The 20,000-nt window shown below is 38.8% G+C and overlaps 2 protein-coding genes across 4 annotated transcripts in view; one reads left to right on the top strand and one right to left on the bottom strand.

Annotated features, from left to right (window-relative positions):
* The window catches only part of grna (granulin a), a 36,551-nt gene extending 35,683 nt beyond the window's left edge, over positions 1–868 (bottom strand). Inside the window, 2 exon segments of the mRNA XM_036590070.1 lie at positions 159–241; positions 830–868. Of these exon segments, the coding sequence (XP_036445963.1) occupies positions 159–170 (12 nt within the window). The 5' untranslated portion in view covers positions 171–241; positions 830–868.
* A 3,506-nt stretch (positions 869–4,374) lies between these two features.
* On the top strand, positions 4,375–19,755 carry ifi35 (interferon-induced protein 35). Of its 3 annotated transcripts, none has more exons than XM_036589893.1 (10): positions 4,375–4,423; positions 4,899–4,931; positions 7,492–7,560; positions 9,016–9,174; positions 11,401–11,517; positions 13,122–13,266; positions 14,828–14,934; positions 16,130–16,316; positions 17,953–18,062; positions 19,344–19,755. In XM_036589893.1, the coding sequence occupies exons 2-10, from the start codon at positions 4,905–4,907 to the stop codon at positions 19,551–19,553; spliced, it is 1,131 nt and encodes a 376-aa protein (XP_036445786.1). In that variant the 5' UTR covers positions 4,375–4,423; positions 4,899–4,904; the 3' UTR covers positions 19,554–19,755. The 3 variants fall into 3 exon arrangements, with proteins under 3 accessions (XP_036445786.1, XP_036445788.1, XP_036445787.1); XM_036589895.1 differs by lacking the exon at positions 4,375–4,423 and adding an exon at positions 4,430–4,582; XM_036589894.1 differs by lacking the exon at positions 4,375–4,423 and adding an exon at positions 4,451–4,590.
* The last annotated feature ends 245 nt before the right edge of the window (positions 19,756–20,000 follow it).

Genomic DNA, 20,000 nt, shown 5'->3' with positions numbered 1-20,000 from the left:
TATTCCTCTATATCTCCTCTATATATATGCACAGTCACCTCTCTCTCTCTCTCTCTCTCTCTATATATATATATATATATATATATATATATATATATATATATATATATTCAAAGCTTCAAAACTACTTAGTGATATAAACTATTTAGTTGACTTACTGTTAAATGCATCAGAAAAGTGGGTCTCCAGGAGCTCTTCTGGGCAAAATGACAAGCAATCTCTCCCACAAGCTCCTGTTATCCTTTAAAGAAATGCATATATTTTATATATATATATATATATATATATATATATATATATATATATATATATATTGCAGTATGCGGTTAGAAGCATATTGGCATTCAAACCACTGTTCAGGTTAAGATGAACTGCTACTGTTCTCCAAACCACTAGCAGTAAGTTAAAGCCAAACTGAGGCCCAAACACAGAAAATAAATAAGCACAGAGCATAAACACAGTTTTGGATGATAAATGAAGCGTGAGGTTCAGTGAGTCGGTCAAAAGTAAGTTTGCATAGTAACAGCTGATGCAGTGCGTTCATGTGTAGGCTTTTTAAAACTTTTTAGGAAGATGTAAATGGAGAGAAATGTTGATAACTAACAATATAAACGAGCACAGAGCATAAATCCAGCGCTGAGGCGATAAACGAGGCGTGTAGCTCAGGTTAGTGCACTGAGTGAGTGAAAACCGAGTTTGTATAGTAACAGATGATGCAGATGAAGCCTTCATGTGCTCATTAATACGCTTTTTGGAAGTCTGTACGTGTTAATTGAGGACACAGCCTGAATTCGACTACAAAACGGAGGAAATATGATGGTGCTCTTACCTCTCCTCACTCCTCCGTGGTCGCCGCAGAATATAAAATTCAAAGAGCTGCTATTACAGCCGGTATCTTCCTAAGCCCCGCCCCCTGCACTGGCCGCATGCTGATTGGCCCGCACGGCTGTCAGTCAAGCAGGTGAAGAGGCGGGATCTGACTGTGGTGCAGCTGTACAGACTTATTTTTCAAATACCAACATTTTTATTTTTCATTCTTCGTACATTTTTTTGAGAAAAATAGTCACCACATGTGTTTTATTTCCTTTTTTCTCTTCTTTTGTTAATACAGGTTTAATTTAATTCTGTAGGTTCTGCTGGACTGCTTAGAACCTCTCACTGAGGAGCTTTAGGATTAGCGTTTAGCATTTTATTTTAGACCAAAAGGATCCAAAACAGAGAATAACAAAGCCACGCTTATGTTTCTGTGCTCATAAAGGCATAGGTTCCACTTCAGTTCTGCAGAGAACTCAGCATATGAGCTTTTTTTGGTACAGGGAACGCTTTTTATTTTTATGATTGAAGTTGAATATGACACATAAATGTTCTAGACAAGCAGAACGTTTTTGAAGGAGCTGCGCAGCGAAGTGCTCCTGAAGATGTGGGGAGGCGAAGCAGCTGATATTCAAATTGGATCATATTTAAAGCAGAACAGCCACGGCAACAGTTCCAAAGGTCCACAGGCATAGATGACTATCTTTCTCCCTAAAGTAGAACTCCACCGAAATTCTGCATAAGTAGATGGTTAAGATGTAAACAGAGTCGTTCAGAGTGGTTTGCTGTGAAATGCTTCAATCTAGAGAAGCTTACCGAGTCAGAATTGGTCACAGTGGTGGTGATAGGAACCAGACGTCCACCTCTAAAAGCTCCCTCACAGAAAGTTACTACATGAAATGCTTATGAATTCACTGCCTGGTGTCTAAGACACTGTTTTATGATAGTTTTGAGAAGATTGTGGACAAAAATGAGTATGTAATGATCCATTCATGGTGGAGGGATACATGCAGGGTGTTGTGAGGCAAAACAGTGAAATAGCCCCCATTGAAAAAAGTTTTTTTCAGAGTTTCTACTATTTTACTATCATCAGCGTTACATATAAAAGCTCAGAAGACACATGCAGGTTCACTCAAACACTGAATTATGCAGAAATTATGAAAAATCAGTAGAATTACACTTTATGTCGAATCCTATATTTCTGACTGGACAGTGCACTATTTTGTAGAGCCCAGTTTGAGATTCAGTTTTGTAACTTAGAGCTAGAAAAGTTTTGATTCAGTTTTGTGATATAACTTGAAACATGAAAACAACTAAATGTAGTCAATATGCCTAATATTTCACATTATGAGTTATTTAACACATTTGTAGAAATATTTTACTTGTTCTGAATCATTTTTATCTACAGAATTTATTTCATTGGCTGATAATAGATACAACCCACATTTCCAGAAAAGTTGGGATGCTGTGCAGAATGTAAAAAAAAACAATGCAGTGATGTGAAAATCCTTTAAACCCTATATTTAATTGAAATTAGGACAAAGACATCAAATCAAAAGTTGAAACTGAGAGAGCCAGCATTTAATTTAATGCCAGCAACTTCTTTCAAAAAAGCTGGGACGGGGGGCATGTTTACCACTGTACTGCATCACCTCTTCTTTTAACAACACTCTTGTTGCCAATTGTTTTCAGTGGTGACAGGTCTGGACTGCAGCCGGGCCAATTTAGCGCCGACTCTTTTATTAAAAAGCCATGCTGCTGTTATACTTGCAGAATGTGGTTTGTCACTGTCTTGCTAAAATAAGCAAGGCCTTCCCTGAAAAAGACATCAACTGGATGGCAGCATATGTTGCTCCAAGACCTGTAAATATCATTCAGCATTAATGGTGCCTTCAAAGATATGCAAGTCACCCATGCCAGGGCACTAATACACCCCCATACCATCACGGATCCAGGCTTTTGAACTGTGCACTGATAACAAGACAGATGGTCCCTCTCCTCTTTAGCTCAGAGGACACAGTGTCCATGATTTCCAAAAAGAATTTAAAATTTTGATTCATCGGACCACAGGGCACTTATTCATCTTGTCTTAGTCCATCTTAAATGAGCTCAGGCCCAGAGAAGGCGGCAGCATTTCTGGATCCTGTTTATATATGGTTTCTTCTTTGCGTTTTAGAGTCTGTGGATGCAGTGATGAACTGTGTTCACAGACAGTGGTTTTCAGAAGTGTTTCTGAGCTCATGCAGTGATTTCCACTACAAAATCATCTCTGTTTTTAATACAGTGCCGCCTGAGGGCCCAAAGATCATGGCCAGTGAATATTGGTTTCTATGGAGCTCCTACGGGGCCGTGGTTAAAAAAAAAGTTAATGACATTACGGTCCCTCGCAAATGTTTTGCATTCCCTCACAAAACATATGCTTGTCAGACAACAAGCAAATGTAGGACCAGAGGTGTCCAACCACATTGCCTACATTAGAGCGCTGTTTTTAGCATAGCTAACGTTAAAAGCTGTTTTCTCAGTTTGGCCAGTCTGTGCTGAGTTTACTCAGCAGTTGTTCTCTACAGTCTCTGTAAATGTAGCTTTTACTGTACGAGGACCCTCGACCTCAGTTTCAGTTTGAGTCACTAACAGCAGAATCATGTTTGATTTAGAGAAGCGACACGTCTTTATATTTCCATCCAAGATCAACGTAAAATTCAATGAGCTGCTTCGTGTCTGACCTTAAACAAAGCACAGCTTTTACAAACGAATGCAAAACATTTGCGAGGGAACACATATTAGATAATTATAGATAGATAATTTGATAGACAGACAGACAGACAGACAGATAGATACATAGATAGATAGACAGATAGATAGATAGACAGATAGATAGATAGATAGATAGATAGATAGATAGATAGACAGAAAGACAGATAGATAGATAGACAGACAGACAGACAGACAGACAGATAGAAAGATAGATAGATAGACAGACAGACAGACAGACAGACAGATAGATAGATAGATAGATAGATAGATAGAAAGACAGACAGACAGACAGACAGATAGATAGATAAATAGATAGACAGACAGACAGACAGACAGATAGATAGATAGAAAGATAGATAGATAGATAGATAGATAGACAGACAGACAGACAGATAGATATATAGATAGATAGATAGATAGATAGATAGAGAGACAGACAGACAGACAGACAGATAGATAGATAGATAGACGCCATAAGTTTCAGAGACGAGCTCTTCAACCACGCAGAGAACAATGCGCTCAGATAGTTCTTCACTGTTCTATGTATATCAGCTGCCTTTACTAAAGAACCCTTGGAGAACCAGTTTTGTCAGCTGCCCCTGAGCCGCGAATCTTCAGCGCTGTCGTTGTTTTGTTGTGTTTGTATTAAAGCGTATATTTACACTGTGTGCGGTTTGATGTCGGTGCAGGTTCGACCCGGGTCTAGAAAATCTGCTCTCTAGACAAATAAAATCAAAGCCACTTCCTCAGAGAGGAACACATGAATAATTAAACACCTCGGCGGTGACGTCACCGCAGCTGACCGCCCTCCCAGGTGCAGAAACGAAAGCGAAAGCGAGCAGCTCGCGCGGTCGCGGTGAGTCTCTGGTGTTTTTTGCTCTGTTTACCGAAAGCTGGGCTGTTTATTGGAGATAAAGAGGGGGGAGAGTTTAACGGTGTAAATCGGGGTAATGACGCTGTGGATGATCCGCTGAATTCGGTTCTATATGAAGAGCAAAGCGAGCCCGGGGCAGCGGTGAGAGTGTGAGTGGTCGAGGGGGGGGGGTGAAGATATGAAGTAGTGAAGTCGAAATACTGTTCCTCAGTACTGGTTAATGACCAGTGGTCAGTGTGTGGTGGGGTTCTGTCGTGTTCAGGGGCTTTAGGCTCGACTAAAAGCGTTTAGGTCCTATAGAATAACATCGTATAGCGAATATGCATTTGTCATTTCCTGTTCGGCCCATACTGTGCTGGGGGAACTTTCGCTTTCCAGCAGGCTGTTGATAAAGCCTCTCTGTGAGTCTCAGAGCGGTTTGGTGGTTCTAACTGCTCCTCTGTTGTCTCTTTTACAGGATTATATGCTGTCAGAAATGTCTTCTGATGAGGTAAAGGTCACAGCATGTTCTCTCCCCACATTATAAATCAGAATTTCATCATAAACAGTACTGTGCAAAAGTCTTAGACACCCAGAAACACTGTTAAAACCATTTAGCCTGGCAGTGAGTGTGTTTATGGCTGTAAACACCACACAACATTACACCCTTAAAAACGATGGCTCTTCAAGGGTTCTTTAGTAAAGAAAATGGTTCTAGATAGAACCGTGAACACTCAAAGAACCCTTTGCATGATTAAAGGGTTCTTTGCATTATGAACAGGTTCTTCAGACTGATGTGTTGTAGATGGTTCTTTATAGACCCTTTTTGAAAAGTGTTCTATATAGCACCAAAGAGGGTTCTATTATTTTCATGACATGTCAGGCTTGTTACAATAGAGGAACCCTTTTTGGTGCTATGTAGAACACTCTTCAAAAAGGCTCTATACAGAACCATCTACAGCACATTCTCCATCAATCTGAAGAACCATTTCATGATGCAAAGAACCCTTTAGGGAAATATTTCTTTAAAGCACTCTTTGATATGGTTCTATACAGAACCTTTTTGAAAAAGGGTTCTAAATAGTACCAAAAAGCATTCTTCTATTGTTAGAGGCTTGACACCGCAACATTAGAATAAATATTTTGGTTCTTTAGTAAAGAAAATGGTCCTGAATAGAATCATTAACACTCAGAGAACCCTATGCATGTATTTAAGGGTTCCTTGCATCATTAAAGGGTTCTTTAGATTGATGGAGAATGAGTTTGATATGTTTCTATATAGCACCAAACAGGGTTCTTCTATTGTTAGAGGCTTGACATCGTCACAGTAGAAGAACCCTTTTTGGTGCTATATAGAACCATTTTCAAAAAGGCTCTATACAGAACCATCTACAGCACATTCTCCATCAATCTGAAGAACCCTTTCATGATGCAAAGAACCCTTTAGGGAAATATTTCTTTAAAGCACTCTTTGATATGGTTCTATACAGAACCTTTTTGAAAAAGGGTTCTATATAGTACCAAAAAGCATTCTTCTATTGTTAGAGGCTTGACACCGTAACATTAGAAGAACCATTTTGGTTCTTTAGTAAAGAAAATGGTTCTGCATAGAACCGTGAACACTCAAATAACCCTTTGCATGAGTAAAGGCTTCTTTGCATCACTAAAGCGTTCTTCAGATTCATGGCAAATGTGTTGTAGATGGTTCTATATAGAACCTTTTTTGAAAAAGAGTTCTATATAGCACCAAAAAGCGTTCTTCTATTGTTAGAGGCTTGACATCGTCACAGTAGAAGAACCCTTTTTCAAAAAGGTTTTGTATAGAACCATCTACAACACATTCTACATCAATCTGAAGAACCCTTTAACGATGCAAAGAACCCTTAAATAATGCAAAGGGTTCTTTGAGTGTTCATGGTTCTATGTAGAACTATTTTCTTCACTAAAGAACCCTTGATGAACCATCATTTTAAGTGTGTAGTTGGTAGTTTGGTTCCAGATTTCTCCTGAATGCCTCCAGACATCATATGGAATTATTAAGTTCCGTCATCAGTATTATTTTACATAATGAAGCGTTGATTAGATAAAGCAGGTGCTGGATGATGGTCTTAAATAATACTGGGCTTCCTGGAGGAGAGCTTTAGAAACGGATAAACAAACACATGAATAATATTTGTATTTATTGTAATATTACAGATTTCCTGAGCAAATAAACTCTCACCACATGAATTACTCTTTAATTCCAATTTTCACAGGTGCTTAAAACCTTTGCACAGTACTGTATTTAACAATAGATCACGAGAGGGAGTGTGTTATCGTGATAACACACTCCTCGAGTGTTCTACTGCTTTTATACAACAGTTAAATAAATAAGGTAATAAATTAATAAACTGGGCCGTGAACGCGGCGTTTAATATGTTTTAATGTTCACAGTTCCTTCAACAAATTATAGTTCCTTAACGAGCAGCTCGTTGCTACGTCAGAGTAACGAACTCCGCCCACTCGCTGCACAGCCGGCAGTTCGTTCTCCAGCTCCACACAGACCAACTGACAGTTTGGGAACTTAGTGTCGTCTCATCTTCAGAGTCTGACCAAATGGGCTGTCGGTCCAATGTGATCTTAAAAGTGTCCATTTTCTGTTTGTGGCAAAGGAAGAAGTAAAAACGTTCAAATGGCTTGAGCCTCTCCTACAGCTGTCAAAGTTGCTTAGCAACGGCGTCTCAGTGGAGTGATACAGTGTTTGTAAAAAACCTGTGATGTTATGGTGAAATAACAGCACAGTTAGAACACCTCTCAACCAATCAGCTTGCGTGGCCGGAACTAACTGTTGTATAAAGATCAATCAGCCACAACATTATGACCACCTACTTGTTTCTATGCTCACTGTCCATTTTATCAGCTCCACTTACTATATAGGTGCACTTTGTAGTTCTACAGTTACAGACTGTAGTCCATCTGTTTCTCTGATACTTTGTTAGCCCCCCTTTTCCAGCTTGGAAATACAAGATTTTTGCTTATACCTGTACAAATAGTCTGGAACACTTACGCTCACGTCACCACTGTCATTTCAGGATTTCTCTATTGTAACTGGTGATGACTTAAAGCTTCAGAGAGTCCAAGAGAAGATTGAAAAGCTCAAGGTGCGTATTTCTTCCTAAGGCTGGAAAACAAACACATTTTTCATATAGTGTATAAATATTGTTACTGTTTTAGAACATATTGTTCACTCCCCTGCCCATACAGATATATATATATACGTTTCTACAGAAACGTCCACTTTTCTATCTCCCAATAGGAGTCACTGGTGTTACTGATCCTCATTGGTGTTACACATTAGAAAGGGAACACCAGAGACGTTTTTAATGAAAAATGCATTTTACAAAATAACTGCTACAGAACATCAAACCACATGTTGTCAATCATGGAAAATCCACTAAAATATGTAATTTAATCCATTTGTATTCTATTTATTTATTTCATTATATAATTTATAATATTTATTTGTCATTTCTTTTCTTTATGTCATTTAATTCATATATTTAATAGTCATGTATAGATTATTGCAGTTAAAATTGCAGAAAAACATTTGTTTACTTCAAAATATGACCTCAGCCTTTACACATGACTGTGAGGACGAGCTCTTCTGTGGTGCTTGGAATTCTATATTGAGATTGATTTAAAAAACAATATTGCTAAATTGATGACTCAAGAAGGTGTAATTGTTAAAATAACATTGTTTTAAAATATTTTATATATATTTATATATTTTAAAATATAAATAAATTGTAACCCTAACATGGTTTTTAAGTGTAATATATCTGTAAATGTTAGTGACATAAAAATGGACGTTTCTCTAGAATAACCCTAGAATGATATATATATATACATATATATATACATATACACACACACACACATATATCTACCTGTTCAGCCTACTGCACTGCAAAAAATGATATCTTATGAGTGTAAGTGAGTGTAAACATCTTAAATGTATATATCTAATATTTCTCATTACGTGACTGTTGTAATAATATTGTGGGGTTATTTAACTTTAACATTTTTACTTGTTTTTAAGCTGTTTTATCTTACAAAATTGTCGTATTCTGTTGGCAGATCATGTTAGTTTTTAGCATTATTTTTTGAAATGAGCAAAATTATCTTCATTATTTCTCAAAATAAGTAAAACAATCTGCCAATGGAATAAGACACTTTCACTAGATAAAATCACTTAAAACAAGGAAAATTGTACAGAAACAAGTGGAAAAAATCTTATAATATTCAGTTTTATAATGAGAATTATTAGATTTATTGACTATGTTTAAGACGTTTTCACTTGTTAAGATAATTCTAAGGGATTAAGAGAGGTTTGGAAAATGGTCGTGTAGAATTAATTTTGGTGCATAAACTCACACAAATGTTATAAGTAGGGGAAAAAAAATGAAAAACAACTGAAACGTACGCTATTGACGTTTAAATGTAAATAACCTTAAGATTCAGCACTTAATATTCATATTATTCACATAATTTTTCACCACCCATTAAGCACAGGCCTTCAGAGAAAAAGAACATGAGAGCTGTTTCTAAATCCACAGGCGGATCATGACGCCCTGCTGAAAGACCAGAAGCTACTCTTGGACGCCAGGAACAGCAATGTCCAGTTTACTCAGGAGTTCCAGCTGCGAGCTGAGAACCTCAGAAAGAACCTGGAGGAGGAGAAGCTCAAAAAGGCCGAGGCAGAGAAGAAGGAGCAGGTCAGAATTTAAACACAGTTTTAACAGGTTACAAAAAACTATATATTTTTTCATTTTGGTGTGGACAAAAATGTGTCCATATTCTTTGGGACATTTTTGCCTTACATACCTTGCATGTACCTCTCCACACTGAATGGGTTTAAAATACGTTTTAAGCCAAAATCTTCGCAAAAGTATCATGAAACAATGTTTCAGACATCAAGCAGTGAATTCAGAACAATGTCATGTAATAGCTTTCTGTGAGGGAGCTCCATGTAGACACCTCAGTCAGAATAGTCTAGTCTGATTGAGGCCATTCAGAATACAGTTTCTATCCGACTGATCGAGGTGGGTAATCCTGTAAATAATCCGTTAAATAGAAGAATAATATCTGTGTAAACGCCTGTATCTGATTACATTCCCTATCAGAAAGTTTAAGTCCGTTCTGATCATGTTCGTCACGTCATAGTGAAAGTTTATACCGTTCAACATGGCGGAGCAGAAACTGGTCTGCAGAGGAGACGAAGTTTATGCTGTGATCTTTAAAAGGCGATGGTGGGACGGACGTCCAGCTTATGTTCCCCTTTATATACGTGACCTCTAGTCTTTACACAAGCTTGCCATTCTTGGCTTTGTTTACATTAAACCACACAGACTGTTTTCAGAATAAGATTTATTGCTCTAGAAAGAAAAATTAATTAAAATTAATTTATATATATATATGAATGTGACTGGCTTTTAAGGGGTGGACGTCTGGTTCCTATCACCACCACAACAATTTTGCAGATTTTGGTAGAATTTTGGCAGAATTCCCATTTAGCCCTCATGTTTTATTCACATTTAAGAACTCATGATTCATCATTGTTTATGTTTTAAGCCTTTAATTATGCAGAAATTTTGAAAGTCAGTGGAATTCTCCTTTAAGATAAATCACAGGTGCAGAAAGCATTTTAGTAGTTTTCACAAGGGGAAATGAGCCCAATAAAACAAGAAAACACAAATAAATAAAACAAAAAACAAGCTTTATCTGTTTTACAACAACAACTTGACAGAGAAACAGCACAAAGTCTCAGTGCTGATGGACGAGACGTTTATGGGACACAGATAACACATAAAATAAACCAAAAAAGCAACAACAACAAAACTACAAACACACTGAATCCTAAACCAACTCAGAGCTGTTTACTTCGTCTGAAACTGATAGTTACCTTCATTGCAAGGCATGCTGGGAAGCCACACAGACCACATCAAACCGTATGTATATGGTATGTTCTAGAACAGAGTGATGTGTGATTTACAGTAAGAAGACTCTGTGCTGATTGTCTTTACATAAGAGATTATAGAGAGTGTGATATAATGAAGGAGGACATTCTTGTAATTAAAGGTGCCTTAAAGGATTTTTCTCACTATCACTCACAGTTACAGAGTCAGCTTTGCTGCTTTTGAGAAACATATAAAAATATATATTATTAATTTCGCATTTGTTGAAAATTGTCATGCATCTAATTTATCAATCATTATATTTCATTGTATTTCATTCAATTTCTGTATTTGTACATTACATATGCAAAAGTTGGGACGCCCCTGGTCGAATGAATCAAATAGTTTTGAAGTTTTTCGAAGTGAAAATATGAGTATATATGAGTCTAATATATAAAATATGAATGAACACATTCTCTGCAGAGAGCACACTTTAGTCAGACATTATTCTGAAAATCGTAGCGCAGAATTTCTATTTATTTAGAGTTTTAAATTAGAGTTTAACGTTTAGGAAAAAAAAAAACTATAAAAAAAAAGCCGTAACTTTTGCACAGGCCCAGTTTTCTGCTTTTTCTGCTGAGAATATCAAAAAAACATGTAACAAGGGGTGCCCAAACTTTTGCATACGACTGTATCTCGTCTTTCTGCTTTTAAATGTAGTATTTTAATTCTAAAGCACTTTGATCTGATATATGTATCAATGCTTTATGAATAAAGTCATCATTGTCATTATCATTATTATTGTTATTGTTAATATTATGTAGAATAACCGTATTGTTTTAAAGAAATGTTTGTAAATGAGGTGCGAGTGTGAAGAACTTTAAAGAACCTCCACATAATGTAAAGGTTCTAAACCAATACAAGGTTGTTCCTAGAAATAGAACCAAACCAAGACCTGTTCAGGAACCTTTATTTCTAAGATTACAGTGTCAGTGTTAATAATCTTTATAATAAATGACTCCTAAGCTCTTGTTTTCCTCCGTGTAGGAGAAGCTGGAGGATCTAAAGCAGGAGAACGAAAGGCTGGAGATGGAGCTCAGGAGTGTGGACCAGAAACTGAAGGATTTGGAGGAAACCAATCAGAGCCTGAGGCAGCAGACTGAGGTTTGGAGTTAATGCAGCTCAATAAGACAGAGCAGCCTGTGTTTTGAACCCCTTAAAGGGCCAGAGCCCACCAGCAGGCCCACAGGTTTATTCCACACTTCTATAATCTAAGAATAGCTCAGCCAGTTTGCATTGAGTCCCTGTAGTTACTGAATAATAAGCCTCAGTGTGTAATAAGCCTGGGATTTAAAGGAGTTACTCATTGTTTATTATGTTTATAGAGGGAAGAGGCCCACTGAGGTCTCATTCACTTCAAAATGGCTTTGAATATTAAATAGTGATCATTTTTAGGTGTGCAGTAGGAGTCTGTAACCTAACAATGATTCAAACCCACTACGATTCTTTAGAAAATGATTCAGTGCGTCCTGGAATCTCAAATTTCACCAAGATTCAGTCATTTTGGTTTGATTCAGAATCATTATAAAATAGACTGTTTATACAGTGACAGAATATTTGTTTATTGTTATTTGTTTCATTTATAGACAATAACAACAATATACTGAGGATTTTATGCTTTTACATTTGAAAATAGCCCATGAGTTTGAGCACAAACTTCATCAAATATTACTATAATCAGTGATAATCATTTCTGAGGTGAAACTTTCATGCAACTAGTTTTAGAGTTGCATGCAATTTCATTTCTGTGCAACTTGACAGTTACACAAAGCAATTAAAAAACAGTTGCATGCAACACATTCGATTACTCCACTAGTTAGCCAAATTAGCAGCTATATCTTTGAACATGGTTCTTGCTATATAAAATCATGGTGTTATTTACATTTGTATATTTGCAGCATTTTTATTGTCCTTATGTATTTTTCCAGCTGTCCTTGCCTCTATTGTTTTTTTAATAATATCTATGTTTTTACTAAATATTCGAGTTCTTAATCAGTTCTGTGTATTAAGCCTTTGAAAATCAATGTTTAAGTAGTCATTGCGGTCAAGAGAGGAGAAAATGAATAGTCTAGCTACATAGATCACAAAAACAGCAGCTAAAAAAGAACCAATGTTGCACAAGCAGCTGTTTAAACTGCTATTAGCGTAAGCTGGCTAGTTAACGCAGCTTGTAACATAAATGTTTGTTTCAAGAAACTTGTTTGTTTGGAGTTATGATTCATAAAACTGACAAAATAAATATTTATCGACCTTGCATAAAATCAAACAGGAAGATCTCTTTTTTAACCATTCAGTAACCCATTTTTGTTGTATTTTCTTGTCCATAGATCTCTGGTGAAATCAATAGTTTGAAATGATGTTTGACATGATCATGGGATGCGTTATCTGCATTTTGATTGGCTGTTTCACAAAACTTGTTTCACAAAGTTGAGACGCTTGCAACTCTTGCGGCTGAGTTTCAAACAAGTTGTTTTACATTATGCAACTCAAGTGCAACTTAGTTTCATGTAGGTTTCAAGCAACAAAAGTTGCATGTAAGTTTCAGCGTGTAAAGCCAGCCCAGGATGAATTCAATTGTAAGATTACTTCAATTATGATCATCTAATAGTCCAGAATCAATGCAGCTGAACTGCCATGATGCATTCTGATGGGTTTTGAGAAGTAACAGGCCCTGTGAAACTAACGAAGCTGAATGATTGGCTGTTCAGGTGTCCACTGCAGTGCCGGAGAAGAAGGTCGTATTTAACGGAGAGACGGCTAATGGAGCTCATGCTTCGGGTTTCGATTTGAAACCCCACATTGTGTATCCGATGGAGGGGGGCACTGCGCTCATCACCTTTGAGGATGAAGAAGGTTTGAGAAGTTTACTGATGTCCTCAGTGCAGAGTGTGGAGTCTTTACACCACTCATGATACAAAATGAATGTCGTTTCGTGAAAATAGACGCCCTTTGTCTATATTTCTATAATAACAGATATTATTGGTTAAGAGTCTCTTACCCCGCCCACCGTTGCACAGTGACGTAATTAAAAATCAGAAGACTTTTTAGAGGCGGGGCTAAAGTCATTACATTTTGATGAAAGATTATGACAAAACAAGAGTTTTGTCTTTTAACTAAGATGGTCTTTTAAACTAAGACGGTCAAAAAGGCCATTTATGTTTTCAGGTTGACTTTGAAATTGTTCATGTAAAGAATTCAACAAAATAACTAAATAATTAATAATTATGAGAATTAAGTACATTTTAAGTCAAGTTTGTACTTTTAACTGTTGCAGAAATACAGAAGATTTTAGTGCTTGTCTGAGTAATGTTTTACCGACACTTAAAAAAAAAATTCTTTGCTTGATGCTGTAGAAGAACCATTTCTGATACACTTAAGAACTTTTCAAAAAGAATCAGTTCTGTAAATGAGATGTGGATGAATGTGAAAGTGAAGAACCTTTATAAAGCTTATCGCCACATAATGTATAGAATCTAGAAAGAACTGTTAAACTCGTAAAGAACCTTTACCAGAGCTGGTTTATGAGGAGACTGGCCGCTTCCTATTTCCCCTGTTATATCAAAAATATGGCAGCAAAACAGCAGAGGGCGCCCGCGAGGGAGTCCTCAATGAATGGGAGTAAATGAAGCTAAACGGCTAAAAAAGGGTTTAAAATAGTTTCTAATCACTCGCCCAGAATGTTACTTTACTTTCAGAAAGTGAAGGACGTATTTCACTAAAAAAGAAAAGAAAACTCACCGGTATGTTTCCATTTTTCTACAGCAAACAGGTTTTAGGCAGCAGGACACTAACATAACTGCTACTGAGTGCTGATTGGTTAGCATTACTGCTACTTAGTGCTGATTGGATGGTGGGTGGAGAAGCTCATTGGCTGTTCGCCCTCACTGACATCATGAACGTACACGAGGCACTGTTTTAAACTCCTATAACTCGAGTTTAAAAGCTCTTAAAAATATAACAGCAGTGTTAAAATGTTTTGTGCTGCTCTGTGTTCAGGATATGAATGTATTCTTTTTATATTAAAAATGTTTAAGCATTTATAAACCACGATTTTACTCAAATGCTCCATCTTAACCGTTCATTTTGGACTTGCTCGGGAGCGCCCTCTAGTGTTTCAGAAACCCGGAAGAATTACAGAGTGGAAATTCTGTTTGGCCAGATGTTTGGAAGCAACACTAATGTACTGTGAAGAAGGCTTTGCCCATAGACTACACCGCAGTACTAGTGCAATTAATGTAGGCCAATAAATGTGTGGTGATGGTTGTTCGCAAACTCACGTCATTAGATATTTCTGAATAATATATTTATAATATCTTTATAAATAATTTAAAAACAGTCACTGCTTGCTTCCACACTTGAAGAGCATTGCTTTGTGTTCTTGTCTAATCTTCTGTGTCCCTCTTTTCCTCCTCAGTGGCTGAAAAGATCCTGGCTCTAAAGGAGCACGAGGTGATACTGGGTGACTGCAAAATTGTCGTGCAGGCCGAGCCGGTGCGCTTCCTGGTGCCTGATGTGGTGGAGGTACTGCAGCGTCTCCTGTAACCTCAATGAGTCTGTGGCTTTGTGTTTTTGTTTGGTTGATCAGTTAACCTGTAGAAATCTGGAGTTACCATAGCATGACTAGTAACCACCTGGGATTCCACAGCAATGGCTAGGCAGTGCATTTGCAACCCCTGGGATACCATAGCAACAACCTAGCAACACCTTAGCAACCACCTAGAATAACATAGCAATGGATGAAGAACACATTAGCAGCGACCTAGGATGCAATAGCAATGGCCTAGCAATACCTTAGCAACCATATGAGACAACATAGCAGCACCTTAGCAACCACCAGGGATACCATAGCTACAATCTAGCAAGACATTAGTAATCACCTGGGATTTCATAGCAACAGCCTAGCAAGACCTTAGCAGCTACCTGAGATACAATAGCAATGACCTAGCAAGACCTTAGCAACCACCTGAAATAACATAGCAGCACCTTAGCAATCACCTGAGATAACGTAGCAGCACCTTAGCAACCACCTGGGATACCACATCAACAGCCTAGCAAGACCTTAGCAATCACTTGGGATTTCATAGCAATGGCCTAGCAACAGCTTAGCAAGAGATGCACCTGAGATACAATAGCAGAGCCCTAGCAATGCCTAGCAACCACATGCAACACCATAGCATGGCCTAGCAACCACCACCTTAGCAACCACCTGGGATACTATAGCAACAGCCTAGCACCTTCTTTTGCAACCACCTGGAATGTCATAAGCAATGGCTAAGCAACACATTAGCAACCACCTGAGATACAATAGAAATGACCTAGCAAGACCCTAGCAACCACCTGAGATGACATAGCAGCACCTTAGCAACCACCTGGAATACCATAGCAACAGCCTAGCAGCACATTAGCAACCACTTGGGATAGAGCAATTGGGATCGATTTACATTCTGTGCTTTCGGATTTTTTTGTCTTTGTTTCGATGTCAAAAAATGCCAAAAAGTAGACATTTTAAAAATACTGTTCATACAACAATCATAATAAAATATCTCCTCTTCCACCTTTAAACGTGCTGTGGATCGAAAGTTCTGCAGTTATCACAGTTTATCTGCTTGTTTCAGTGAGCGGTGAGTGAGAAATGTAGGAAGAGGTGTTGTGAGGTGTAAACACTATGGGGGACCTCGCAGGGTTAACGGTGTACATTTGACTCTCTCTGGTTCAGATGGACACTCAGGTTTGCCCGCGCCGCATCCTCGTCTCCAACCTGCCCAACAAAGAGAGCAAGGAACGGATCCTGGATAAGCTGGAGATTCATTTCTCCAAAAGCAAGAACGGGGGCGGGGAGGTGGATGAGATCGACATGCTGGAGGACTCTGGAAACGTGGTCATCACCTTCGTAGACAGCAACAGTGCGTACACTATATATATAGTTATGTAACTGAAAAATAAAATTCTTTACTTTTTTAACTAAAAAATCCAAATAACATAAAAAGCTTGGTGTATTGTACACTATATGGCCACAAGTATTGATATGGATATTAAGTAATTATTGAGTTCAAGTGTTTCAGCCACTTATTGCTAACAGGTGGAGAAAATCAAGCACATAGCCCTGCAGTCTCCATAGACAAATATTGGCAGTAAAGGGTTGTACTCATGAGCTCAGTGACTTTAAGGGTGGTGCTGTCATAGGATGCCACCCTTGCCAGGTTATGAAATTGCTGTCCTGCTAGATCTGCCCTAGTCAACTGTAAGTGCTATTGTTGTAAAATGGAAGCGCCCATGATCAACAACAGCTTAGCCTCCCAAACAGTAGACCATGCAAACTCACCCTCAACCCCATATCATCATCCCTCCTCCACCAAACTTTACAGCTGGCACAGTGCAGTCAGGCAGGTAATGTTCTCCTGGCATTCACCAAACCCAGACTCGTCCATCAGACTGACAGATAGAGAAGCTGATTCATCACTCCACAGAATGCGTTTCCACTGCTCCAGAGTCCAGTGGCGGCGCTTTACACCACTCCAGCCGACACTTGGCATTGAGCATTTTGATCCTAGACTTGTGTGCAGCTGCTCAGCCATGGAAACCCATTTCATGAAGCTCCTAATGTGCAGTTCTTTTGCTGATGTTGCTTCCAGAGGCGGTTTGGTCCTCTTTAGTGATTCAACAGAGGATAGGCACTGTGCGCTTCAGCACTCAGCAGCCCGACTCTGTGAGCTTGCGTGGTCTACCACTTCGTGGCTGAGCTGTTTTTGCTCCTAGATGCTTCCATTTCACAACAATAGCACTTACAGTTGTCTGGGGCAGATCTAGCAGGACAGCAATCTCACAAACTGACTTGCATCCTATAACAGTGCCGTGTTTAAAGTCACTGAGCTCATCAGTGCGACCCTCTACTGCCAGTGTTCGTCTATTGAGACTGCAAGGCTGTGTGCCTAATTTTATCCACCTGTTAGCAATGGGTGTGGCTGAAACACCTAAACTCAATGATTAGGAGGGGTATCCCAATACTTTTGGCCATATAGTGTAGGTGTGATGGTCAGGTGTCCACATTCTTTTGTCCATATAATGAATCTATATTCCAGTTGCTCCAGTTACATCTGAGTATTCAGTGTATTTCTAAAAATATTGTACTGCAGGCCCCCTAGTGGCCATTCTGCTGCTGGAATGGAAATCGACTTGTTAATTTTAATTAATATAGTCAAATAAAACATGTTTTCCCCTGTAACCCTATCAGATGAACTCTCTGTGTGTGAAATGTTGTGAGAACCCTATTAGAAAATAGAAAAACTATTCACACGTCTCCAAAAAGATAAAACTGACAACTGCAGCTTTCTTCATATCAAACAATCCCGTAAAGCTAAAGTACCCGTAAAATCCCGAAACAGAATTCTATTTTATGTCTACTACAGGAACGGGTTAAACGATTTCCTACAGGTTCATAACTGAATAGTCCCTCTATGTTAATGTGGGCTTGTTTCAGGTTCCCAGGTGGTTTAGCAGGTTTGCATCTAAAACACAATCTTTTTCTCTTCCTCTCATTAGTTGCCAAAGGCCTTACAGATAAACAGACTCACGAGGTGGAGATGGAAAGAGGAAAGAAGCACAAAGTGAAGGTCACCCCCTTCCTCAACGGCGACATCACGCTTCTCCAGGTGAGAGACGGTCCTGTATCTGACCACATACCTCGTTTAGTGTTCTTTCCTCTTGAAGGGCAGCGACATCCTCAGTTTTATTACAGTTTGAATGAAGTACCGCAGGTGCCACATCACGAAACAGCTGGAATGCACGCTGATCATCAAAACCCTGGGCCTCATTCTCCAATATCTTCCTGAGTTTGTTCTTAAATGTATTCTTGATAAAGATCCTAAGAAAAAGTCTACGTCAGATTCATGACATGTTCTTAAACCACAGAACTGTTCTCACCTTTGTGCTCTTGAGTGAGTGTAGATTCTGTTCTTACCTAAGAACGAATCCCAAATAAGAAAACACTGGTAAATGTCAGAATCTTCGTGAAAACTGCGTAAGTGGATTTAAGAAGATATTTCTTCTTAAGAACGGTTGGTGAATGAGTCCCATTGTTTTCAGTACAGGGCAGCACGGTGGCGGAGTGGGTAGCGCTGTTGCCTCACAGCGAGAATAACCTGGGTTCGATTCCCGGCCGGGCGACCAGGGCACTTTCTGTGTGGAGTTTGCATGTCCTCCCCGTGTCTGCGTGGGTTTCCTCCCACAGTCCAAAAACATGCAGTTAAGCTAATTGGACACGCTAAATTGCCCCTAGGTGTGAATGTGTCTGTCTGCCCTGGGATGGACTGGTGACCTGTCCAGGGTGTATCCTGCCTTCCGCCCAATGACAGCTGGGATTGGCTCCAGCACCCCACCGTGACCCAGAAGGATAAGCGGTTTAGATGATGTATGTATGTATGTATGTTTTCAGTACAAGTGAGCTTGTTGTCTTTGTGTGTTTACAATAACTTAAAGGAGTAGTTTGGCAAAAATGAATTTCCACTTACCTCACATATAGTTGATTGGCTGAGGAACATCTAACCCTAGAGTCCAAATTTGGACAACAGCAAGAACATTGGGCCTCATTCACCAACCATTCGGAAGAAGAAATTTGTCCTTAAAACCCACTTAAGCAGCTTTTACGAAGACTGTGACTTTTACCAATGTTGCCATATCTGGGATTTGTTCTTAGGTAAGAACAGAATCACTCAAGAGCACAAAGGTGTGAAGAGTTCTGCGCTTTAAAAACACGTCACAAACCTGACGGAGACTTTTTTCATAGGATCTTTCTCAAAAACACATTTAAGAACAAACTCAGGAAGATGTTGGAGAATGAGGCCCATTCAGATGCCAAAAGGTGTTCCCAAACTTTTGACTGGCAGGGCGTACGTCTTTTACATTCACATCTTTGACCTCTCTGTCGTCTTCAGACTCGTAACGTGGTCTGCGACAAGACGGTGCTCCTGACGGGAATCCCCACTGTAATGGATCAGGACAACCTGCAGGACCTGCTGGAGATTCACTTCCAGAAGACCGCCAACAGCGGAGGAGAAGTGGACGCCATCATCTACAACCCTGAGGGCCAGAAGACTCTGGCCGTGTTTGAACAGGATTCTTCTGAAGACGAGCAGAACCAGTGAGAGTGACCGGTGCAGCCTGACCGCAGCCAAACTGTGACAATCTCGATATATGCTGTCATTATTTAGCAATATGGCTCAGTTCAGGTTTTTGCTGCTAATATAAGATTGAGGAAGATGATGGATAATTTTGTGATGATTTTATCCAATTATGCAAAAGTTTAGACGCACCTGTCCAGTGACGCTGTTATTGATTTTTATAAGTGAAAATAAGTGACAGATTCTCTACAGAGAACACACTTCTGCACATTTTAAGATACAATAACTTTTTATTTGTTAAAATATATTCAATTTGGCAGTTTTGGCACTATTATTTGGCACATTATATATTATTAGATTTTATGTTTTAATTTTTAATATGTTAAACTGAAATCGTGCACTAAAATTTGCAGAAACACATCATATTTAAGGCCGGTTCACTGTAGAGGACGAGTCAACTTATTTTCACTT

Source organism: Colossoma macropomum, unplaced genomic scaffold (assembly GCF_904425465.1).
Source record: "Colossoma macropomum unplaced genomic scaffold, Colossoma_macropomum, whole genome shotgun sequence".
In the NCBI taxonomy this organism is placed as follows: Eukaryota; Metazoa; Chordata; class Actinopteri; order Characiformes; family Serrasalmidae; genus Colossoma; species Colossoma macropomum.
This window is presented reverse-complemented; position numbering and strand designations above follow the sequence as displayed.